The sequence below is a fragment of the Dendropsophus ebraccatus genome, chromosome 9, assembly GCF_027789765.1.
Source record: "Dendropsophus ebraccatus isolate aDenEbr1 chromosome 9, aDenEbr1.pat, whole genome shotgun sequence".
Classification (NCBI taxonomy): domain Eukaryota; kingdom Metazoa; phylum Chordata; class Amphibia; order Anura; family Hylidae; genus Dendropsophus; species Dendropsophus ebraccatus.
In genome coordinates, this window is record NC_091462.1 from 63,604,073 (window position 1) to 63,624,377 (window position 20,305).

The 20,305-nt window shown below is 41.2% G+C and overlaps 1 protein-coding gene across 7 annotated transcripts in view; it reads right to left on the reverse strand.

The window, feature by feature from the left end:
* The window catches only part of PMS1 (PMS1 homolog 1, mismatch repair system component), a 115,213-nt gene that overhangs the window by 66,925 nt on the left and 27,983 nt on the right, over nucleotides 1-20,305 (reverse strand). For all 7 annotated transcript variants that reach the window (XR_011364560.1, XR_011364561.1, XM_069983522.1 and 4 more), the window contains exons 4-5: nucleotides 14,958-15,060; nucleotides 9,572-9,735 (exon numbers count right to left, since the gene is read on the reverse strand). Coding sequence is in view for 5 of the 7 variants with exons in the window: in XM_069983522.1 (XP_069839623.1) it covers nucleotides 9,572-9,735; nucleotides 14,958-15,060 (267 nt within the window). In the remaining 2 variants the exon portion in view is untranslated. The remainder of the gene's footprint in view (nucleotides 1-9,571; nucleotides 9,736-14,957; nucleotides 15,061-20,305) is intronic.

The window sequence follows — 20,305 nt, forward strand, 5'->3', positions numbered from 1 at the left end:
CTCCTTCACTTCAGATTGGCTGGGTTAGAAGCGCTAACCCGGCCCATTGAAGAGAAGGAGGACACGTGATGCCGTCTCGGAGGGTGCGGGCCAGGAGCAGGGACCGTGTCGGAGTGGACTGAGAGCTGATGATTCTATGCAATCCGTGGGGGTGGGGGCACCTAGATAACAGCAAAACTGTGCAGAATCCTTAATAACATTATATTGGAAAGATGGAAAGCTACGGGTGGGCAACGTATTAATGCAAAAATAATTTTGGGGGGAATACCCCTTTAATATCCCTAGAATGATTTTCCAGGCTACATGTTTTATTTTCTCTTATTAAGAACAGATTGACTTAAAAGTTACCACACTTTTAGTGCTATAAGGAAAAATCTTGTTAAAAAATCCCTTCTTATAGTCCTCAGGGGGTGAGTAAAACCAGACTGCTCTGATAGCTGCACTAATTATTCTGCAAAGCAATAACAAAGCTCTTTGTCCAGTAGCCTAATTTGGTGGGGGCAGAGAAGGTGGCCGCTTCTTGGCCCACACAGGCAGGGCGCCCACTGAAGTTTCCGCCAGCTTTTGCAGACAGCCTTAACAAATGTCTATTGGGTGTAGTGGGCCTCCGGCCAGCACCCAGTAGGTGCGGGCCCCCTTCTCTTAGGGAGCCAATCAGCTGCCAGGTGCTGTGTATGACCATTTCACTGCACGCCTTCCTAAGGAAAGATAGACGAGAAGGATTGGCTTATGGGATGTGCTGGCTAACTGAGAGGGGATGCCTAAATTGGGGGTACAGCCCACTGGCGGGGGGGGGGGGTCTAACCATCAGGGGAATTACCAGTGAGATGACTGCTGGGGGAGGGGGGTACTTACATCGGAGATGGTTCTGGAGAGGGATGCCGACATGGAGATTACTACCTCCTGCTGAGGGGCGGGGGAAGGGGGGTAACCACCAGAAGGATTACCAGAGAGATGACTGGACAGTACAGAGATCTTTGTAGTGATCTTTTTACTCCTAGGACTGTAAACATGACAAGGGGGCATCCTCTACGTCTAGAGGAAAGAAGATTTTATCATCAGCATCGACGCGGGTTCTTTACTGTACGAGCGGTAAAACTCTCTGCCACATGATGTTGTCATGGCCGATTCAATAAATAAGTTCAAGGGAGGCCTGGATGCTTTTTTTGAACAATATAATATTACAAGTTATGGGCATTAGATTTCCGGTGATACGTTGATCCAGGGATTATTCTGGTTGCCATTGGAGTCGGGGGGGGTTCTCCCTGTGGTGGGGCAATTGTCGTCTGCCTCACAGGGGTTTTTGCCTTCCCTGGATCAACACAGTAGGGTTCCCCTGGGTTGAACCTGATGGACTCTTGGCTTCTTTCAACCTTATTTACTATGTTACTGAAATCTGCCAGAGGGGGTATCTGAATGGGGAATACATACTGGGGGGATAAACTACATGGGAGATGGTGCTGGAGAGGGATGCCTACATGGAGGATACTACATCCTGCTGGGTATTGCTTGCACAGATAGGTCTAAATACTATAAAGATGCACAGAGAGAAGTTTAACTTCTACATGAGGGTACAGAGGGCCCTAATTATTACTACATAGAAACATAACTACTGTATTGGGGCACAGAAGGCCTAACTACTATATGGGTGGATAGAACAGGCTTAAAGCCTAATGAACCTGCTGATATGTCGCAGACGTACTTTCCATGATGTCTCCAGTAATCTTAATGAATCTTCTCTTCTTCTTTTCTTTCTTTAGATATTGCCTAATTGCCCCTATGCTAATGAGGGGCTTAAGAGCATTTGGGGTGTTACCCGACGGGCCGGAGCACCAGCTACGGCCACCCAGTACGCCCCCTCCATTGCCGCTCACTATGCTTACATGAATATGCATAGTGGGCGGCCCTGAGCACCCCCCCCTTCGCCCGCCCAGCCTGCTTCCTCCATTGCCGCTCACTATGCTTATGCCTGGGCTGAGCTGGATGGTAAAGCTCAGCCCAGGCTCCCAGCGCCAATCACACTCCTGCTATCTGAAAACTGTGGCAATGAGCAGCATACTTTCCAGGGCTCCTGATCGGCTGTCAGCTGAGTGGCAAGGGAGGGGGCGTGCTGGGCTGGCTGAGGGGGTTGCTCAGGGCCGCTCACTATGCATAAGCATAGTGAGCGGCAATGGAGGGGGTGGGCAGAGGGGGTTACTCTGGGCCACCCACTATGCATAAGCATAGTGAGCAGCAATGGAGGCGGCGGGCAGAGGGGGGTGCTCAGGGCCACCCACTATGCATATTCATATAAGCATAGTGAGCGGCAATGGAGGGGGTGGCATGGGAGGGGCGGACTGGGCGGGCCGAGCTGGTGCTCCGGCCCATCGGGTAAAGCCCCAAATACTCTTAAGACCCTCATTAGCATAGGGACAATTAGGCAATATCTAAAGAAAGAAAAGAAGAATAGAAGATTCATTAACATTACTGGAGACATCATGGAAAGCATGTCTGCAGCATATCAGCAGGTTCATTGGGGAGAACCTGCTGATAGTGCCGCTTTAACTATTGCACAGAGCAGGCTGAGCCTGAACCTGTGTACTATATAAGGGCTAAAACTAGGTCTTAATACTATATGGGAGCACAAAGTGGGCAATAGTGTGAAGTAATACAAATAGAGATGGATAATACACAAAGAGGGGGAGAACAGAGAAGTGGGGACAGAGTGGACAAGGAAGTGAAGATATTCAGCAGCCTTAGGGCAGACAGATAGCCCAATTCATTTTTTTTATGATACAGGATTCTCCTCTGTGAATACAGTAGTTGAGAACGTACAGTATTTAGTAGATTGGCCTTTTTCTTATCCCCCTCCACCAGTACACCCAGATTATTTTTGAGGGGGCCAACATTTTTAGTTCATTTAAGTCAGTTATATAGGTGAAAAACATTTTGGGATTCTTTTTACTTTCTGTGGCAATTATCCCTTCTGTTAAAATTTTTACTTTTTTTTTAACACAATTAATTTTTCTGCCTATAACTTTTTTTATCATTTATTGCATCGCTAACAGCCGTAGTTAACACATTGGTTTTCTCCTATTTCTAGTATGTTTATTCCCATAGGGTATGTGTCGTTTCCAAGATCTACCTAGGATGCTCTTTAATATCTCCCATTTCTCTTGGGTATTTTTTATTTCTGAGAACACTGTACCAGTCACCAAGGTCTTCTCTTAGTTTTTAAAATTTAGCCTTCCTGAAGTCTAATGTTTTTGTTGCCCCACTACTATACATTTTATTAAAGGATAAATGAAAACTTATGTTATTCAGAATAGGATAGGAAGGATACATTTATGAAAGGTGTATGCCAACCTTTACAGTCCAAATAATACTATAAATAATTACGTCTGAAAGAAAAATATAAGTGTTAATAGGCAACTGCTGATAGCATCCAGGAGCCACGCACTTCAGGGCGTAATCACAGCGTGGCCCCTTTCTGAACTCTCCTTTTTTAAATCACCACTCGGTTCCACCCATCTGTGCCAGTTTGTTTCTATGCACTGCTTCCAGTACACCAATATCCCCTCCCCTTGGTGACACAGCCAGACTTGATTCCGAGGGGAGGGGATATCAGTACACTGGGGGCCCACCCTTAGTACATAGAGTGGCCCTATTTGCATATGAAGAAACTGGGGCAGATGGCGAGAATTGGGCGGTGATTTGAAAAATAGACCACAAAATTGCGATCTATGTGGCGGTGCTGACCAAGTCATGTAAAAAAAATATAGGTAGCGAAGTGGTACATTCGCTTAATGGCCCTTTGTACAGTACCACGTAGTGTATTTCAAGTTAAGCATAAGGCCTTTTTTTTGATCTGGGTGTAAAGTGTGCTCTATAAACTTAAAGCCATTTCACAAAGAAGCTTTCAGTGTTTTTTTTTTTTTTTTTTTTTTGCTACACAGAGCATGTATCCTTTCCCAATGGAGCATTTCACAATGGCCTTGGTAATGCCCATGATAGAGGTAGTCGACGTCTGCTACCAGTTTTTTGTACACACTTATTGTCAGGTGTAGACCTTTGAAAGTTATTAATCCTTTGATCTACTTGCTCATGTCAACTGGGGCATAATGGAAGATATAACTGACCGGGTTCATTGGCAGCTCATGTCCCCACATAGATTTAATGATCGTTTGGATTTGCTTCCACCAGGATTGCACTGCTGGACAATTCCATATGCCATGGAGAGGTCAGATCTAGCAAGATGAATTTACGGCAATGGTTTAAGTATGAATCAGAGAAATGTGCATGTGTGAGGTTAAGGGCATAAACCTTTCTCCTTACCATTAAGTGTGTACTAAAAAACTGGTTGGAGACGTCAACTGCCTCAATCATGAAGATTACCAAGGCCATGAAAGAAATGCTCCACAGGCAAAGGACACATGCATGCTCTGCATAGCAAAGAAACCACCACTGAAAACGTCATGAAATGGCATAAGTTTATAGAGCACTCTTTGGACTAAAATGTACCTGTCAGCATGGCGTCGATAAGAGGTACAACTTGACTTGCGAAAAATAAGGCCTCATATAACTTATTATCGATCCTAAAAAGGGTGAAGGAAAAAATGTAGCCAAAAAAACAAACAAACAAACAACAAAAAAAAACACAGCAAGGAGAGGAAGTTAATAGCTAAATATTCTGGCTTTGTAAAACACACCTTTTTTCCAACTCAACTAACATAGTTATACTTGTAGAGCTTGGGAAGTTAAATATTTTTGCAAATACTTTCATTTCGCTCCTAATATGCTGCTCTTTTCCTCCCATTATTGACAGCTCGTTGTCTAGGTTATTGATCACCACTCAAGTCTAAAAGCAATGGTCTGGCTGGTGTCTTTATAGCTATAATGTAGATGTAATAGAGATATAGGGGGTGTTTAGATTTTCTCTGCACGGAAATTAAGCAGCCGCGCAGCTATTTCATTACATTGCCAGGAAGAGTTAAACACTTTATCCCTTCCTGGCATTATGTATCATCAATATATATATCCTCTTTATTAAAACAAATGTTTTCTTTAGGCAGTCATCTGTATATGTTTCATAGGATAGGCACCAAAAAAGTACAGACATCTACTTGACCAATACATATAGGTGACTCACTGATTATTTCCCATCTAACCAGCCACACTTCAGGATTGCTTCTTTTTAGTCCTTCTGTTTATGTTAGGTTTTTACTGGGATTTACTTAGTATTTCTTCATTTTATTCAGCCAATTTCTTACATACAGAGCAATGAGCAGCAAAACATGAAAAAAGAACCTAAACAGATACATTTTAATCAATAGCAGCATCATATTACATCATTCTATTTGACACACTTGGCAAAGGCCAGACAACCAGAAGCAGCAGCTGGCAGGAAACTATGATGACATGGTTGCTAATGGTCCATGCATCTGGAAGAGGTAGCTTAAAAAAAATGTAAAGATCACTTTTTAACGTGATACTATTTTATGTGCTGGATAAAAAAATGATGTCCTAGATATTTTTCTATCATACAGGTTTGGTGAAGCAAACAATATGTGATACAATGTTATTACCCAGGTGTCTTAAGTGTGTCTAGAAACAGACTTCCTAGTAGTGGGTTAGTTAAAGTAAAAGCCATAGAAACCATTTATTCATATGGCTTGTGAATGATTCTTCTCATTGTTACGGGTAAATGTACCTCTAGCATTAAGAATTTTGTGAACATGTACAGTACTAACACTGAAAATACATGGCTTGTCTGTCACACTGATCCCAACACCTATTTCCTTGCTTTCTAATTGATGTAATAAATGTAGGTCCAGTGAGAATGTCAGTCTACCTACAGTCCATGAGCTCTGGTTGTAGTTTTCACCATAACTACTGCAACTGTTTATAAAGCCTATATTTATCATGTGTTTATGTCAGGATTCTCTAGACCCCCAATTGAATAAGGTTTTTTGTGTATCTACTTTGGACTTAGGTATCTAACTTTAAGGTGACCGTTTTTCACTTTAGTAACAAGATTGGTGAATTTAGGTTCCTGGTGGATTAAAATGGTGCAAGTTACAAAGTTACATGTGTAAAATCAGCCAGTTACACTAGGGGAAAACAGACAAATAATAAATCTAGGAGGATGATACAATAAAACCCTAATGTGTAGGGTTTCAAAACCTCGACAATCTTAGTAAATCTGGGCCAATGTGTGCTGAATGCACACAATAAACCAATAGGAAATGTATAAATATATAAATGTAGTGAAGTTAGGGCTGGGCAATATGGCCACATTTTTTTTTTCTATTTAAATCTCTCTTTTTTTTTTTTGCTAGTTATGATGGGTGCAGTAGTAAAGGCATAGTGGATGAGGGGTGTAGTAATAGTAGATAAGGGAAGTAGCAGTAGTGGGAGTAATAGTAGCAGTATTGGAAAAATTAAAAATTAGATATATAATAGACTCTTCACACAAAACAAAAAGGCTACCCGATCTATTCCACATCATTGTTCAGTGAGTAGTGCTGAAACGCACGTACCTGTACTCTAAAATGCAGCTATAATTCTGTCTTACATAAGTCTAGAGTAGCTTATCTCTGGAACTATGACCTGCTGACACCATATTCAATCTTCGGGCAAATGCTGACCTGACACAGAGCTGCCAACTTCCCAATCAAGATTCCTATGCCACAGATGGAATAGGAACCCACTGCTGAACTTTGTGCTCATTCAGCGAGCTGGCACAACTATCTCACACAGCAGCTCCATTTCTACCAGCGTCTGAAGTTATCATATGATTTATATTACTAATATCCTAACCATCCCTGAGTACTTCTGCCAACATACACATTACATTTCTCTTATCCTTTTTCATGCTTGCACCTGTAAGAATATTTATGTGCTATCCAGAACAAAAATAACATAGATATCAAGTGCAAATCTAGTTACATGCTAAACTCTGGTGTTTAATAGGGAACTATTAAAACTAAATAAAATAACTAAATAAAACTATTTCAAAACTATTCCGATAATAATAACCTGAACAATTTCATTTATTCATAATTAATAGTTCTTTACTTTTAGTGTCCTGTTTTGAAGTGAAAAGGAACAGTTTATGTAAGCAAATGATAATTTTTTTTTCTATAGATTACAATATATAAAAATCTTAAAGACTGCATGCATGTATCTGTACATATAACTGAGCTTACCAGAAAGTTTTCTATAGTTTAAGTGTAGATGATCATTATTTGATCATACATGGTGTTTTGTGTTGAACTTACATATACCACTTGAGGCTGGGTTCACACTACGTATATTTCAGTCAGTATATGTATATTTCAGTCAGTATTGCAACCAAAACCAGGAGTGGATTAAAAACACAGAAAGGATCTGTTCGCACAATGTTGAAATTGAGTGGAGTGCCGCCATTTAATGGCAAATATTTGCTGTTATTTTAAAACAACGGCTGTTATATTGAAATAATGGCCGTTATTTACTGTTATATGACGGCCATCCACTCAATTTCAACATTGTGTGAACAGATCCTTTGTGTTTTTAATCCACTCCTGGTTTTGGTTGCAATACTGACTGAAATATACTGACTGAAATATACGTAGTGTGAACCCAGCCTTAAAGTACATGTTTATATTTCAAAAACATTTTACAGTGTATGAATATATGTATAATTATAGAGTAAAAAAAAAAAAAAAAAAAACTTTTGTAAACCCTTTTCTTTCTTCTTCTTTCAGTTTCTCCCGATTTTCTGCAATTAATAATTCCCGAACCACTTTGTGTACAGGCTTTGTTAAAACTTAGACTAGCCTCCCCCCTCCCCTGCCTTATCAGGTGACTCAGCTTGCTTAGCTCCCATTGGCTGAACAACTGCAAGCCATCACTTGTCACATGTCACTTGCTTATCTTCCCTCCGACTGACTCCGGCACATAGGCAGCTCCCCCCTCCCCTCATACTCTCTCCTGCTGCCGTGGACTCAGTGAGTGAAGGAGTCATGTCACTAGAGCAGATAAGCAAATGACAATCGGAGCTGAGCAAGCAGAGTCCCCTGACCAGGAGGGGGAGGCTGGTGTAACAGGACCTAGAGCAGCCCTCCTGCTGATGACTCATCCTCACAAGAAGGAGCTGCCTGGTGACGGTGACGACAGTAATCAGGTCTGTGTGAGTCAGGACACTTCCTGGTGGGGGGTGGAGGGGGGAAAAGACAGGGAAGGGAGGCAGATAGGTGATTGAAGCACATTACAGAGTTATATAACTTTGTAATGTGCTTCAATTACTGGGAAAAAGTTTTTCATGGCACTTGTCCTTTAATACAGATTTTCACATGATTGTCATAGTAACCAAGCAATTTTATTTACAATTATAAAGCTGCCGTGGATGTCACTGTTAAGGGGTCTGTATCAAGGGCTGGTACTGAATTCGCTACCAGCTAAAGGGCTGGTACGCAATTCGCTTTAAAAAAAAAAAAAAAAAAAAGGAAGGCACTAAGATCGCTCTTAAAAAGCCTGAAATGAATTTGCTCTTCAAGGGACGGTACAGACTTTGCTCTTAAAGGGTCGGCGTCAATGTCGCACTTAAAGTGCCGGTACTGAATTATCTCTTAAAGGAACCATACAGAATTAGCTCTTAAAGGGATTGTACCACATTTGCTTGTAAAGGGCCAATACTACATTCACTCTTAAAGGACCAGGGCAGAATTCACTCTTAAAAATCCGGTACTGAATTCTCTTTTAAAAGGGCCAGTAGTGAATTAGCTCTTAAAGGACTGGCACCAAAGTCACTCTTAAAGGGCCAGTATAGAATTTACTCTTAACCCATTGAGGACCAAGCCCAAAATGGACTGGGACATTTTTGCGGTTTCATTTTTTCCTTATCCCCTTCTAAGAGCTCTAGCACTTTCATTTTTCTATCTACAGGGTCATGTAAGGGCTTGGTTTTTTTTAGGTATAGGTTAACTTTGTAATGGCGCTTTTCATTCTACCATAACATGTATGATGGAACCCCAAAATATTATTTATAAAAATATAAGTTAGTGAAAATCAATCAAAAGCTATGATACCTGCAGCTCCATCTATGTGACTTATCTGCTGGAATGCCAACGTGGCCTCCAGTACCATCCAAACACTAAGATGTCCGATCAATAAACACCGAGCCAATGTCACTCAAGGTTTCAATCTTCAGAGCAATTTCTCCAAACTCTCATTCAGAATAGATTCCAATTGACGGTGGCCAGATTTCAGACACTTTGTGAGGCTAGATTCACACACAACAGATCCGCAACGGATTTCACGCTGCGAGTTTGCAGCGAAATCCGCTGCGGGTGCCATTTTCAACTGTCATTTTGAATTAGATTACATACTTGCAGCAGGATTTTCATCCTGCTGCAAGTATTTAAATGACAGCCCCCTTAACCCACCTTACTGCTTGTAAATAAATAGCTGTACATTACCATGCATTAAACTTGGAATACAGAATAGGCTAAGAAGTTTTTAAACAAAGATACACTGCTATTTTTCCAAATATGGCCTCATTACAAATACACTGATCAAATATAGTAATGGGTAAAATAAGCTGAATTACCTTATTGTGTACAAGTACCATCCTAACATCTGGTTTAATAAGTCCATAGCAAATGAGTAGATCCTGAATTTTCTTCAGCTCTTCTTTGCATTTCTTTGCAGTGGAATAATACTGCTTTCTTACTGGCAAATTTTTAAATAATTTCATTACAGAGACTGTAGTGCCTGCAGTAGTAAAACAACAGAAAAGCTTAAAGGGAATGTATCATCACACAATAACCTACTGTTAAAAGCATTAGTGTCATTTGCAATAACTTTTGACACGTTGTTAGATGCTGAGATACAGTCATGGAGAGAGCACGGCAGTGCATGTTTCTCCCCAAACCTTTAATCAAATCTAACTTTTTTTTGCTTCATTATAGCTCATAAAGTGGAAGAGTCGGATCTTTGGCTGGCCAAGGAGTTGAGCGTGTTGCCGCAAACTGTCCTTGGCTGTATCTCGGGATCTCTGGAGTGGCAGTTAAAAAACAATAAAAATAAATAAATAATATAAAATAAATAAACTGCCATGTGTGAAAACAGCCTGAAACAAGTTTTTATGTTAAACATTATGGGGGAGATTTATCAAACTGGTGTAAAGTAGAATTGGCCCAGTTGCCCCTAGCAACCAATGAGATTCCACCTTTTATTTTCCAAGGAATCTGTGAAGAATAAAAAAAGGAATCTGAATGCTTGCTAGGGACAACTGGGCCAATTCTACTTTTCACCCCTTTGATAAATCTCCCCCATTGCCATCCATTTGGTTCCATTTTTCCAGTGACTTCTATCAAAAAGTGATATTTTTTCTACCGTACACAAAAACAAGGTTGACCATGTTTTTCTGTACGTTAAAAGTAACCACAACGCATTGTGAACCCAGCCTTAGACTTCTTGTCTGTGATGATGAGGAGCAGGCGGCTGTAGATCTGTACAGAATTACAATGAATGGTGAACAGGAAATACAAAAAAAACTATAGCAGCATAGCTTAGCCTTTAGAGATGAGCGAACCGGTTTCGGGTTCGAGTCCATCCGAACCCGAACGTTCGCCATTTGATTATCTGGGGCTGCTGAACTTGGATAAAGCTCTAAGATTGTCTGGAAAACATGGATACAGCCAATGACTAGATCCATGTTTTCCACATAGCCTTAGGGCTTTATCCAACTTCAGCAGCCACCGCTAATCAAATGCCAAACGTTCGGGTTCGGATGGACTCGAGCATGTTCGAGGTTCGCTCATGTCTATTAGCCCTCTTTTGTAAAATGGCCTCTGCACAGGTTGCATGCTTACAAACACATCCATACATAGAATAGGTCTGGAGACGTTCACTGTGCCTATGTTCATGGGGATTATAAAATAGAAATAGATTAGATAGATTAGGTTTTTTTTTTCTGTCACAAATCACAAATCAGAAGAGAAACAAATTATTATAATTATTAGAAGAAAAAGAAACAGATCCGTTACAATCCGTTATTTTGTAATGGAAGTCAATGGAAAAATGGATCTAAACAGATGCACACAATTGCATCCCCTTTTTCCATAAAACTGATATGTTAAATAGACTGCAAAGCCAAAGTGTGAAAACCAGGCTCAGTCTTTTTAGGTAAAATAATGTCTGTTGTTTTTAATCCCCCCCCCTTTTTTTTTTTATCGTGGCGCAAATAATGATCATGATCATAATTAACGTCCGAAAATATCAAACAATGGAGTTTTTTTTTACATTGTGAGAACAAATCCTTACTGTTTAACAAAAAATAGACTAGATGTAATGAGATGTTTTGACAGTGGTTAAGAAAAACACAAATATATAGATACAGCTTTGATAAACAACTATTTGCTCTTTCATTCCGCCATCCCTAAATCATCAAGTGTGTACTCTGGACAGGTCTGCAGCACGTTTCATTAGTGAATAATGCCATCTAGTGTGTATTTAAGATAAGCACAGCCCTAAATGTGCCCTCTCAATGGCTTCTATCGAAAGCACTTCCTAGAGTAGGATTGGCAGCAATACACAACATGATCTTGGTGATACTTTGTGCCACACAAGTTCAGAGTACAATGCTGATGGCAGAGCATCAATTCCATATGATATGCTTACTATAGGATACACGATTATTAGAGGTTGGTGGACTTGTTTGGCTTCACACACACTGTCTGCAAGACATATTCTCCCTGTTATGTGAAATTCAGACAGGTACCTTACACATTACATGACAAAACTCTGATAACCAATATGTAACTAAAACAGACTTGATCAGACTAGGTGGTATTGTACTCCTGGTTGAACAAAATTGACCTGCTTGATAATGATAGGTGTTGGCATTGTGGTGTGGGCTCAGGCACTCTTTCTCACATACTTGCATCCCATGTTCACTACCATTAAAAAGGTTATGAGGAAGTATATCCACTTTTCCAAATCACTGATTTGTTTATGGGCTCCTACTTCCTCCTTCCGGACTGGTAAATCTGGTACATCAACTTTCCTTCTCATGGCTGAAAAATTACTTATCCCGCTTTATTCGAGGTCAGTGGAACCAAAAATTGGTTTATTAAGGTCGACAAGATGGAAGAATTAGTAAGCTGGGAGACAAGCTTTGAAAAAATCTGGTCTCCTTGGAAGAAGTTTAGAAGGATTTCCAACCCTGATTGACAGATCTCCATAACCTTTTCTAGTTCTTTTCCTGGCTTGTATATAGTTTTTTATCCATTTTCACTCTTTCATCTCCCACCCTTCTCATCAAGAGTATATAGGAATGAAGCAAATCGCTTAATTATGATCGTCCGGCAGCTTTGAAGTCTGTGCTGCTCCGCTCCGGATGCCGAAAAAAGCTGGCTCCAGTCCTGGGAAACAGGGAGAAGTTTCCCATGATTGGATCCAGCTTTTCTCGGAGAAGCGGCATGGGCTTCAAGGCCAGCAAACTGACAAGCTGGGCGATGATCATAGTGAAGCGATTTGCTTCATTCCTACTGTAAATCCGCTCATCCCTACCATAGACCAAAAAAATAAAAGCGTTATAAGGAGGGTAATAGAGCAATTTGAAACATATTTAGTTTTATCTTAAAAGTTGCATAAAATAAGGACTCATGTGGGTCTGTAGGTGAAAAACTGCAAGCTCTATGGCCTTTTCAACACGAGGAGGAAAAAAACTTAGAATTAGCCCGGTCCTGAAGGGGTTTAAAAGAATATATAAACAAGAATAATAATACATATATGCTATTGCCACATGAGGAATTGGTCACAACACATCCAGAAAATTTGGAATAAAAAAGTGATAAAAAAAGATAACATATACACAAGTAAGGTACTGATAGAAAGTACAGATCATGGCACACAAAAAAAAAAAAAAATGGCACCTCACACAGTCCCATAGACCGAAAAAATGAAAGTGGTAAAGAAGCAATTTTAAAGTGTCACTTTTGTTTCATTTTATTTTGCAGAAATCAATAGTCCAGGCGATTTTAAGAAACTTTGTAATTGGGTTTATTAGGCAAATATGCCATTATCTGCATTCAAAAAGACTTTTCCCAGATGGGGAACTCTCCTCTCTCTCATCCACTCCTCATTATCAGGAAATCTCGACTGGAGTCGGGTCCTGTCTGTTCTATGGAGAGTAAAGGAGGACGGAGGGAGATTAGTTGGCAGCAGAGAAAAAAGGATTACATAGTGGGAGCTGTGTGAAAGCCTTTTTCAGACGTCAGTGCTGATCTCAGGGGATAGCCTGGAGATGTAGCTGTAAATTAACTCTTTGTCGTCCTGTTTTGGTGCCTCATCTCCCTCCACCCCTCCCCTCTCCAAAGAGAACAATGAAGACAGCGTGGAGAGCCTTTTTTCGGCTAATAAACCTTAATTAAAAGGTTTCTTAAAATCGCCTGTACTATTGATTTCTGGAAAAAAAAAATTAAACAACAGTGACACTTCAAGTTGAAGTTTTAATTTTGTAAAAGTAGTAAAATAAAAGGTATATAAGTCACCTATTGTTGCAATCGTACTGACTTGAAGAACATGGATAACATGTCAGTTGTACCACAAGGCTATAGCCGTAAAGACAACTGGGGACAACTGGGGACAGACTTCCATGACTTAACCCTACGTCCAGGGTCGTCTAGGGGTTAAAGAGAACCAATCACAGGCGAAAATGTTTTTTTTTTATTTATTCCCTAATTAGATGTAAATCCTAATTTTAACAATATTTGTAAATATAATTAATTAATTTTAAAGCTGCGTTTTTTAAATATTTCTGTTTTACTTTCCTGCCTCGCGCCGGCTCTTTTCAAAAGAGCCGGCGCGAGACAGGAAACTCCCGTCATGCAGAGCGGCAGCAAGGCCGGGGGGGCCCGCCATCTTGATGACGTCACTTGCGCAAGTTACGTCTTCAAGATGGCGCCCCCCCCCCGGCCTAGCTACACCAAACAAGCGGATTAGGTAAAGTATAAGACTGTAAAGGCAGTCTGTATCTTCATGAAGTCTATTTATGAAGATACAGACTGCCTTTGCAGTCTGTATCTTACGCCTTACCTACTACTCTGTGCCGGTGCAGCAGGGCCGGCGCCGCCATCTTGATTACGTCTTTGCGTTCCACCGCTGGAACGCAAATTACGTCATCAAGATGGCGGCACCGGCCTTGCTGCACAGAACAGAGGATTAGGTAAAGTAGAAGATACAGACTGTAAATACAGTCTGTATCTTCATAAATAGACTTCATGAAGATACAGACTGCCTTTACAGTCTGTATCTTCTACTTTACTTACTCTGTTCTGTGCAGCAAGGCCGGCGCCGCCATCTTGATGACGCAACTTGCGTTCCAACGGTGGAACGCAAATGACGTCATCAAGATGGCGGCGCCCGGCCTTGCTTACACAGAAACGAAAGAGTAGGTAAGGCATAAGATACAGACTGCAAAGGCAGTCTGTATCTTCATAGATAGACTTAGGGAAAGATATACTTTAATATTAGGGACAGTGAAATTTAGATGATAGGTTCTCTTTAAGGGGTTAAAGCACTGCCACTGTTCTGTTCTCATGCATCGGCCCGTTTCTATGCACTGGAGATGGGCCGGGCACCCCCAGTGTAAAAATATCCCCTACACTCTGTGACGTGGCTCTATTAGAATCAAGCAGGGCCGCATCACAGTGGGAGCACCGGGCCGGTGTAGAAGAACAGCGGCGCCAAGTGCAGGAACTGGGCGATGGTTTGAAAAAAAGGCCGCTCTACTGGGATCCCCGTACTGATGTTATGTTTGCTTTAAGTGCGTCACTACAAAACACTATTGGTGTTGCAAAAGATAAGAACTCATGTGTGCAAAAATGAAAGCGGCATGGCCTTTTAAACACAAGAATGAAAAAACAAAAGTGCAAAAATGATTAGCTCTGTCCTTGAGGGGTTATCTCTGTTGTGTAGGTCGCACTTACCTTGTCCAAGGTGTGATGGCTTCTGCGACACAATGTGTCCATTATTATCCAAAACATAGTGAGTACTAATAGGATCAGTGGCGGTCTTTGTTGCAATGTGTACCTAAATCATGTGGAGACAAACAAACCCTATTACTCAGTGAATAATACACCACAGAACCATGAAAAACAGCATTAAAGTTTACGTTTTTTCTTTTACTTGTTCCATTCAAAAATGGAATAAAAAAGCGATCAGAGTGTTACATGTGCATTTTTCTGCAAACACCTGTTATGGCACCGGAAAAATGGTAAAAACTGAAAAATGAGCGGGGGAAAAAAAATTAATAAATAAACAGTCATTTTAAACACTGTTGTTTTTAAAACACAGTAATTTATGGGTGTTACTATCATACAGGCCTTTTAAATCCATTGTAGCCCCTCTGCCGCTTCTGGGTCTCAGCTGCAGCTTGAGACATAACGTCTCAAGTCACCTCAGCCATTTAGTGGTCGTAGCGGAGTCCCGCCTCGGCCCCTGAATAGCTGAGCTGCCTTGAGACGTCACATCTCAAGCCGCAGCTCAGACCAGGAAGCGGCAGAGGGATGGGAGAGCGGGGTGGCATGATCCGGTAAGTGACTGGTGGCCTCTATTCCCACCCCTTCCCCTGCCATACACTATAAATAACCCAGCCCGGAGTATCTCTTTAACCTCTTGCCTCTTAATGCCCATGGCCTATATTACAAATCTGACCTGTCTCATTTTATGTAGTAATAACCTTGTGATGCTTTTAACTGTACTGGCTATTCTGTGACCCCTTAAAGTATTTAAAGCAACATTTTGTAAGTTTATCAACCCTTTAGGTGTTTTACAGAAATTTAAGTTGGAGGGGGAATTTCAAAATTGCTTTTTTTTTGGCAGATATATTTTATTATTTAACACAGTAAATAATAATTGAGAAATGCAAAAAAAAACCCCCACAATATGTATTTCCCTTATTTCAATGTTTCCAGAAATAGCCCATATGAGGCCTAATGGTGCGTTTACACAGAGAGATTTATCTGACAGATTTTTGAAGCCAAAACCAGGAACAGACTTAAAGGGGTTGTCCGGCGATAAAAAATTATTCACAGAATAACACACATTACAAAGTTATACAACTTTGTAATGTATGTTATGTCTGTGAATGGCCCCCTTCCCCGTGTCCCCCCACCCCCACCCGTGTACCCGGAAGTGTGGTGCGCTATACATTACCTGTCACGTGCCGACCACGGTCTCCGATCCTCAGCAGTGACGTCTTCTTCGGGAGGCCAGCGGATCTTCCCGAGTGCCGGCCGCCCTCTGCAGCGTCATCCGAAGCTCAGCCGCGATTGGCTGAGCATAACTGTGCTCAGCCAATCGCGGCTGAGCAGCTGATGACGTGGCCGCGTCATCAGCCGCTCAGCCGCGATTGGCTGAGCACAGTTATGCTCAGCCAATCGCGGCTGAGCTTCGGATGACGCTGCAGAGGGTGGCCGGCACTCGGGAAGATCCGCCGGCCTCCCGAAGAAGACGTCACTGCTGACGATCGGAGACTGTGGACGACACGAGATGCGGTGAGTATAATGCACCACACTTCCGGGTCTAGCGTGGGTGGGGGGAAACACGGGGAAGGGGGCCATTTACAGACATAACATACATTACAAAGTTGTATAACTTTGTAATGTGTGTTATTCTGTGAATAATTTTTTATCGCCGGACAACCCCTTTAATGAAGAGAACAGGTCATAAAGGAAATACTGAGTTTTCTACTCTTATCTAATCCATTCCTGGCTTTGGCTTCCTAAATCTGTCAGATAAATCTCTCTGTGTAAATGCACCATTAGTGTGTCACCTGACTCAACCACAGGCATGAATTTTGGGGTCTCCTTTTATTTAGGTTTTTTTTTTAAGCCATTATATCAAGCGACAGGCCTTGGGGTGCCAAGTTGATATTTTCATTTTATTCATTGGTACCATTCTGGAAGACATGGGTCACTCTGATCAGTTTTTTATTAAATTTTTATGAGGTGGTACAAAAAAAACAAAAAAAAAAAAAAACCATTCTCTGCACAGTCTATTTCAAGCGGCCACTATTCAATGAATAGCAGCCACACAAAACAGACTTGTCAGTTTTCTGTGCAGCGGCATGGAATCCCAGCCGGAGTGTATACACTCCGTCTGGGATTCCATAGTAGTTAATGCGATCAAATTTGACACAACAGACATAGTTTAAAAAAAAAAAATACGATGTGTGAAAGCTATAATATTTTAACTTTTTCACAGAGCAATATGAGTTGTTTTTTTGTGACATAAGCTGACGTTTTTACTGGTACACTTTCTTGGTACATGTGACATTTTGATTATTTTTTTTAAATGTTTTAAGGTGCAGGATTAACAAAAAGTAGTATTTTTAATTTGTTTTTTAATTTTTTTCTATGACATCAATAGTGTGGGTTAATTATTTTTAATATGTGAATAGCTGGGGTCAATACAGACGCAGCAATACCAAATATGAGTATTTTATTTAAGGGATTGTTTATAATGGGGGAATGTGTATATTTATTTATTTCCTATTTATTTAACCCCTTCAGGACCAGGCTAATTTTCGTTTTTGCGTTTTCGTTTTTTCCTCCTTGTGCTTAAAAGGCCATACCACTTGCATTTTTACACCTACAGACCCACATGAGTCCTTATTTTTTGCGTCACTAATTGTACTTTGCAATGACAGGCTGAATTTTTGCATAAAATATGCTGCGAAATCAGAAAAAAATTATATGCGCGGTAAAATAGAAAAAAAACCAAACTTTTTCTTTGGGGGCTTCATTTTTACGCCTTGTTTTCTATGGAAAAACTGACATATTACGTATGTTCCTCAAGTCGTTACGATTACAATGATATGTAACATGTTTAACTTTTATTGTATCTGATGGCTTGTAAAAAATTCAAACCATTGTTAACAAATATATGTTCCTTAAAATCGCTCCATTCCAAGGCTTATAGCGCTTTCATCCTTTGGTCTATGGGGCTGTGTGAGGTGTAATTTTTTGCGCCATGATGTGTTCTTTCTATCGGTACCTTGACTGCGCATATGCGACTTTTTGATCGCTTTTTATTACAATTTTTCTGGATTTGATGCGACCAAAAATGCGCAATCTTGCACTTTGGGATTTTTTTGCGTTTTCGCCGTTTACCGTGCGAGATCAGGAATGTGAAAAATTAATATTTTGGGTGATGACGCACGCGGCAATACCAAATATGTTTATTTATTTATTTATAAAATGGGTGATTCTAACTTTTATTAGGGGAGGGGGCTTTTTATTAATAATGACACTTTATTTTTAACTTTTACACTTATACTAGAAGCCCCCATGGGGGACTTCTAGTATAAGTACACTGATCTCTCATTCAGATCTATGCTGCATAGATATGCAGCATAGATCGATGAGATCGGCACTCGTTTGCTTTCGGCTGCTGCAGCCGGAAGCAACCGAATGTCGAGCCGGGATCAACGCCATTACGGCGCAGACCCCGGCCGGGATCAGTCACGGAGATCGCTCCTCCGTGACAACGTCACGGGGGAGCGATCTCCCCACTAGACACCAGGGAAGATCTGCTCTGAAGTCTTCAGATGCAGCTGTCAACTTTGACAGCTGCATCTGAAGACTTAATTAGTGGTGATCGGACCGTGCCCGCTAATAGCCGCGGCCCCGTGCTACATGCGGCAACCGGGACAGCGGCGGTTCAGAGCGGGGTCACCGCGCGGCCCCGCTCAGAACGCCCCCACCCGCGCGAGGACGTACAGTTACGTCCTCGTGCGGGAAAGGGTTAATGTGTGTTTGTTTCTGGGTTGTTGTTCTTTTTTACTTTAATTTTTTTGTCCTATCAGGGGACAAGTTTATGTGATAAGCTGATCACAAATATAATAAATGACAGAACACAATCTATGCTGTAATGTATTATAATATATATGAGCTGTCAGTTCTACACTGACAGCTCATGGAACCAGGCTCCTGTCTCAGTGCAGGGGCCTGATCACCACCCAAGCCAGCAACCCAGAAGCACCATCCGGCTTCTGGATTGCTATGGCTATCTCTGAGCCAGTGCGATTGCTTGCATGGCTCCGAGGAGTGACTGAGGGAATCTCCCTTCGTACACCCCAAAGAAGTCTGTGGCATCTACGGGGTTACCTGCCCGGATGTGGTTTCTCTCCGGGCAGTGGTGGCGGGAGGAAGCAATGTGTAACAGGGATCCCGCAGCTGCTTGTCCTTAACACCTTAAAGCGACTCTATACCCCCCCCCCCCCCCAAACCACTTGTACCTTCGGATAGCTGCTTTTAATCCAAGATCTTTCCTGGGGTCCGTTCGGCAGGTGATGCAGTTATTGTCCAAAAAAACAACTTTTAAACTTGCAGCCCCGTGCCCAACTGGCGTGGCTTAGAATATCTGTGCCCTAACTTTACACCACCCTTCTGTCCCTCCTCCCCACCCTCTTCATCATTAGGAATGCCACTGGAACATTTTCTCCTCTCTGAACATTGCACAGGTGCCTTAACGATCCAGCCCATGTGCCGTGCTGACAGAGGTGGGGAATAGGAGACAATCTGCCTAGAGCATCGGCAATCTGTGTATACAGTCTGCTCTCAGGCAGGCTTTATGCATAATTCGTCGAAAACATGTCAATCTATGCTATGATAGCATGAATCAGTATATGCAATCCAATAATTGCATGTTTTAGTTTTACAGTGGAAAAAAAAACTGTAAAAAAAAGTGTCATTTAAAAAAAAAAAATTATTTAAAAGTATTAAAAAAAACCTTATTCCCCCCATCAAAGTTTAACCCCTTAATGTTTCAATAATTTTTATTGAAAATTTTACACAAGTTTTGACATAATGCGCAAATAATGTAGCAAAGTACAACACAGTAATGCAAATATAAAGGTGAGATATAAACACAGTAATGCAAGTATAATCGTGAAAATCTAAACATAGTATGCTGACATAATAGTAGCTAGATTTATGTAGCTGCAATAAAGAAGCTGGCATGGATTGTGCAAGTCGCAAGAGCCTAACGTATATATAAAAGGGGTAAACATAAGGAAGAAGTAGAGTGTGGTGTTATGTGGCTATTATAAGTTAGAATGTGCTTGCAGTAGGGTTATCCCAAGGTAATATGTTGTGACGGCTAAAAGCATAAAAGAGGAAACGCTAATACATTATGTATAGCATTGGCTGTCCATTTCTGTAGAAAATGCAACAGCTTTTAAACAGATACCGATTCACAATTAACAACACACTTCCAGCAGGGTTAGACAATAATTAAACATATATACATATACACAAGGCACGAAGAATAA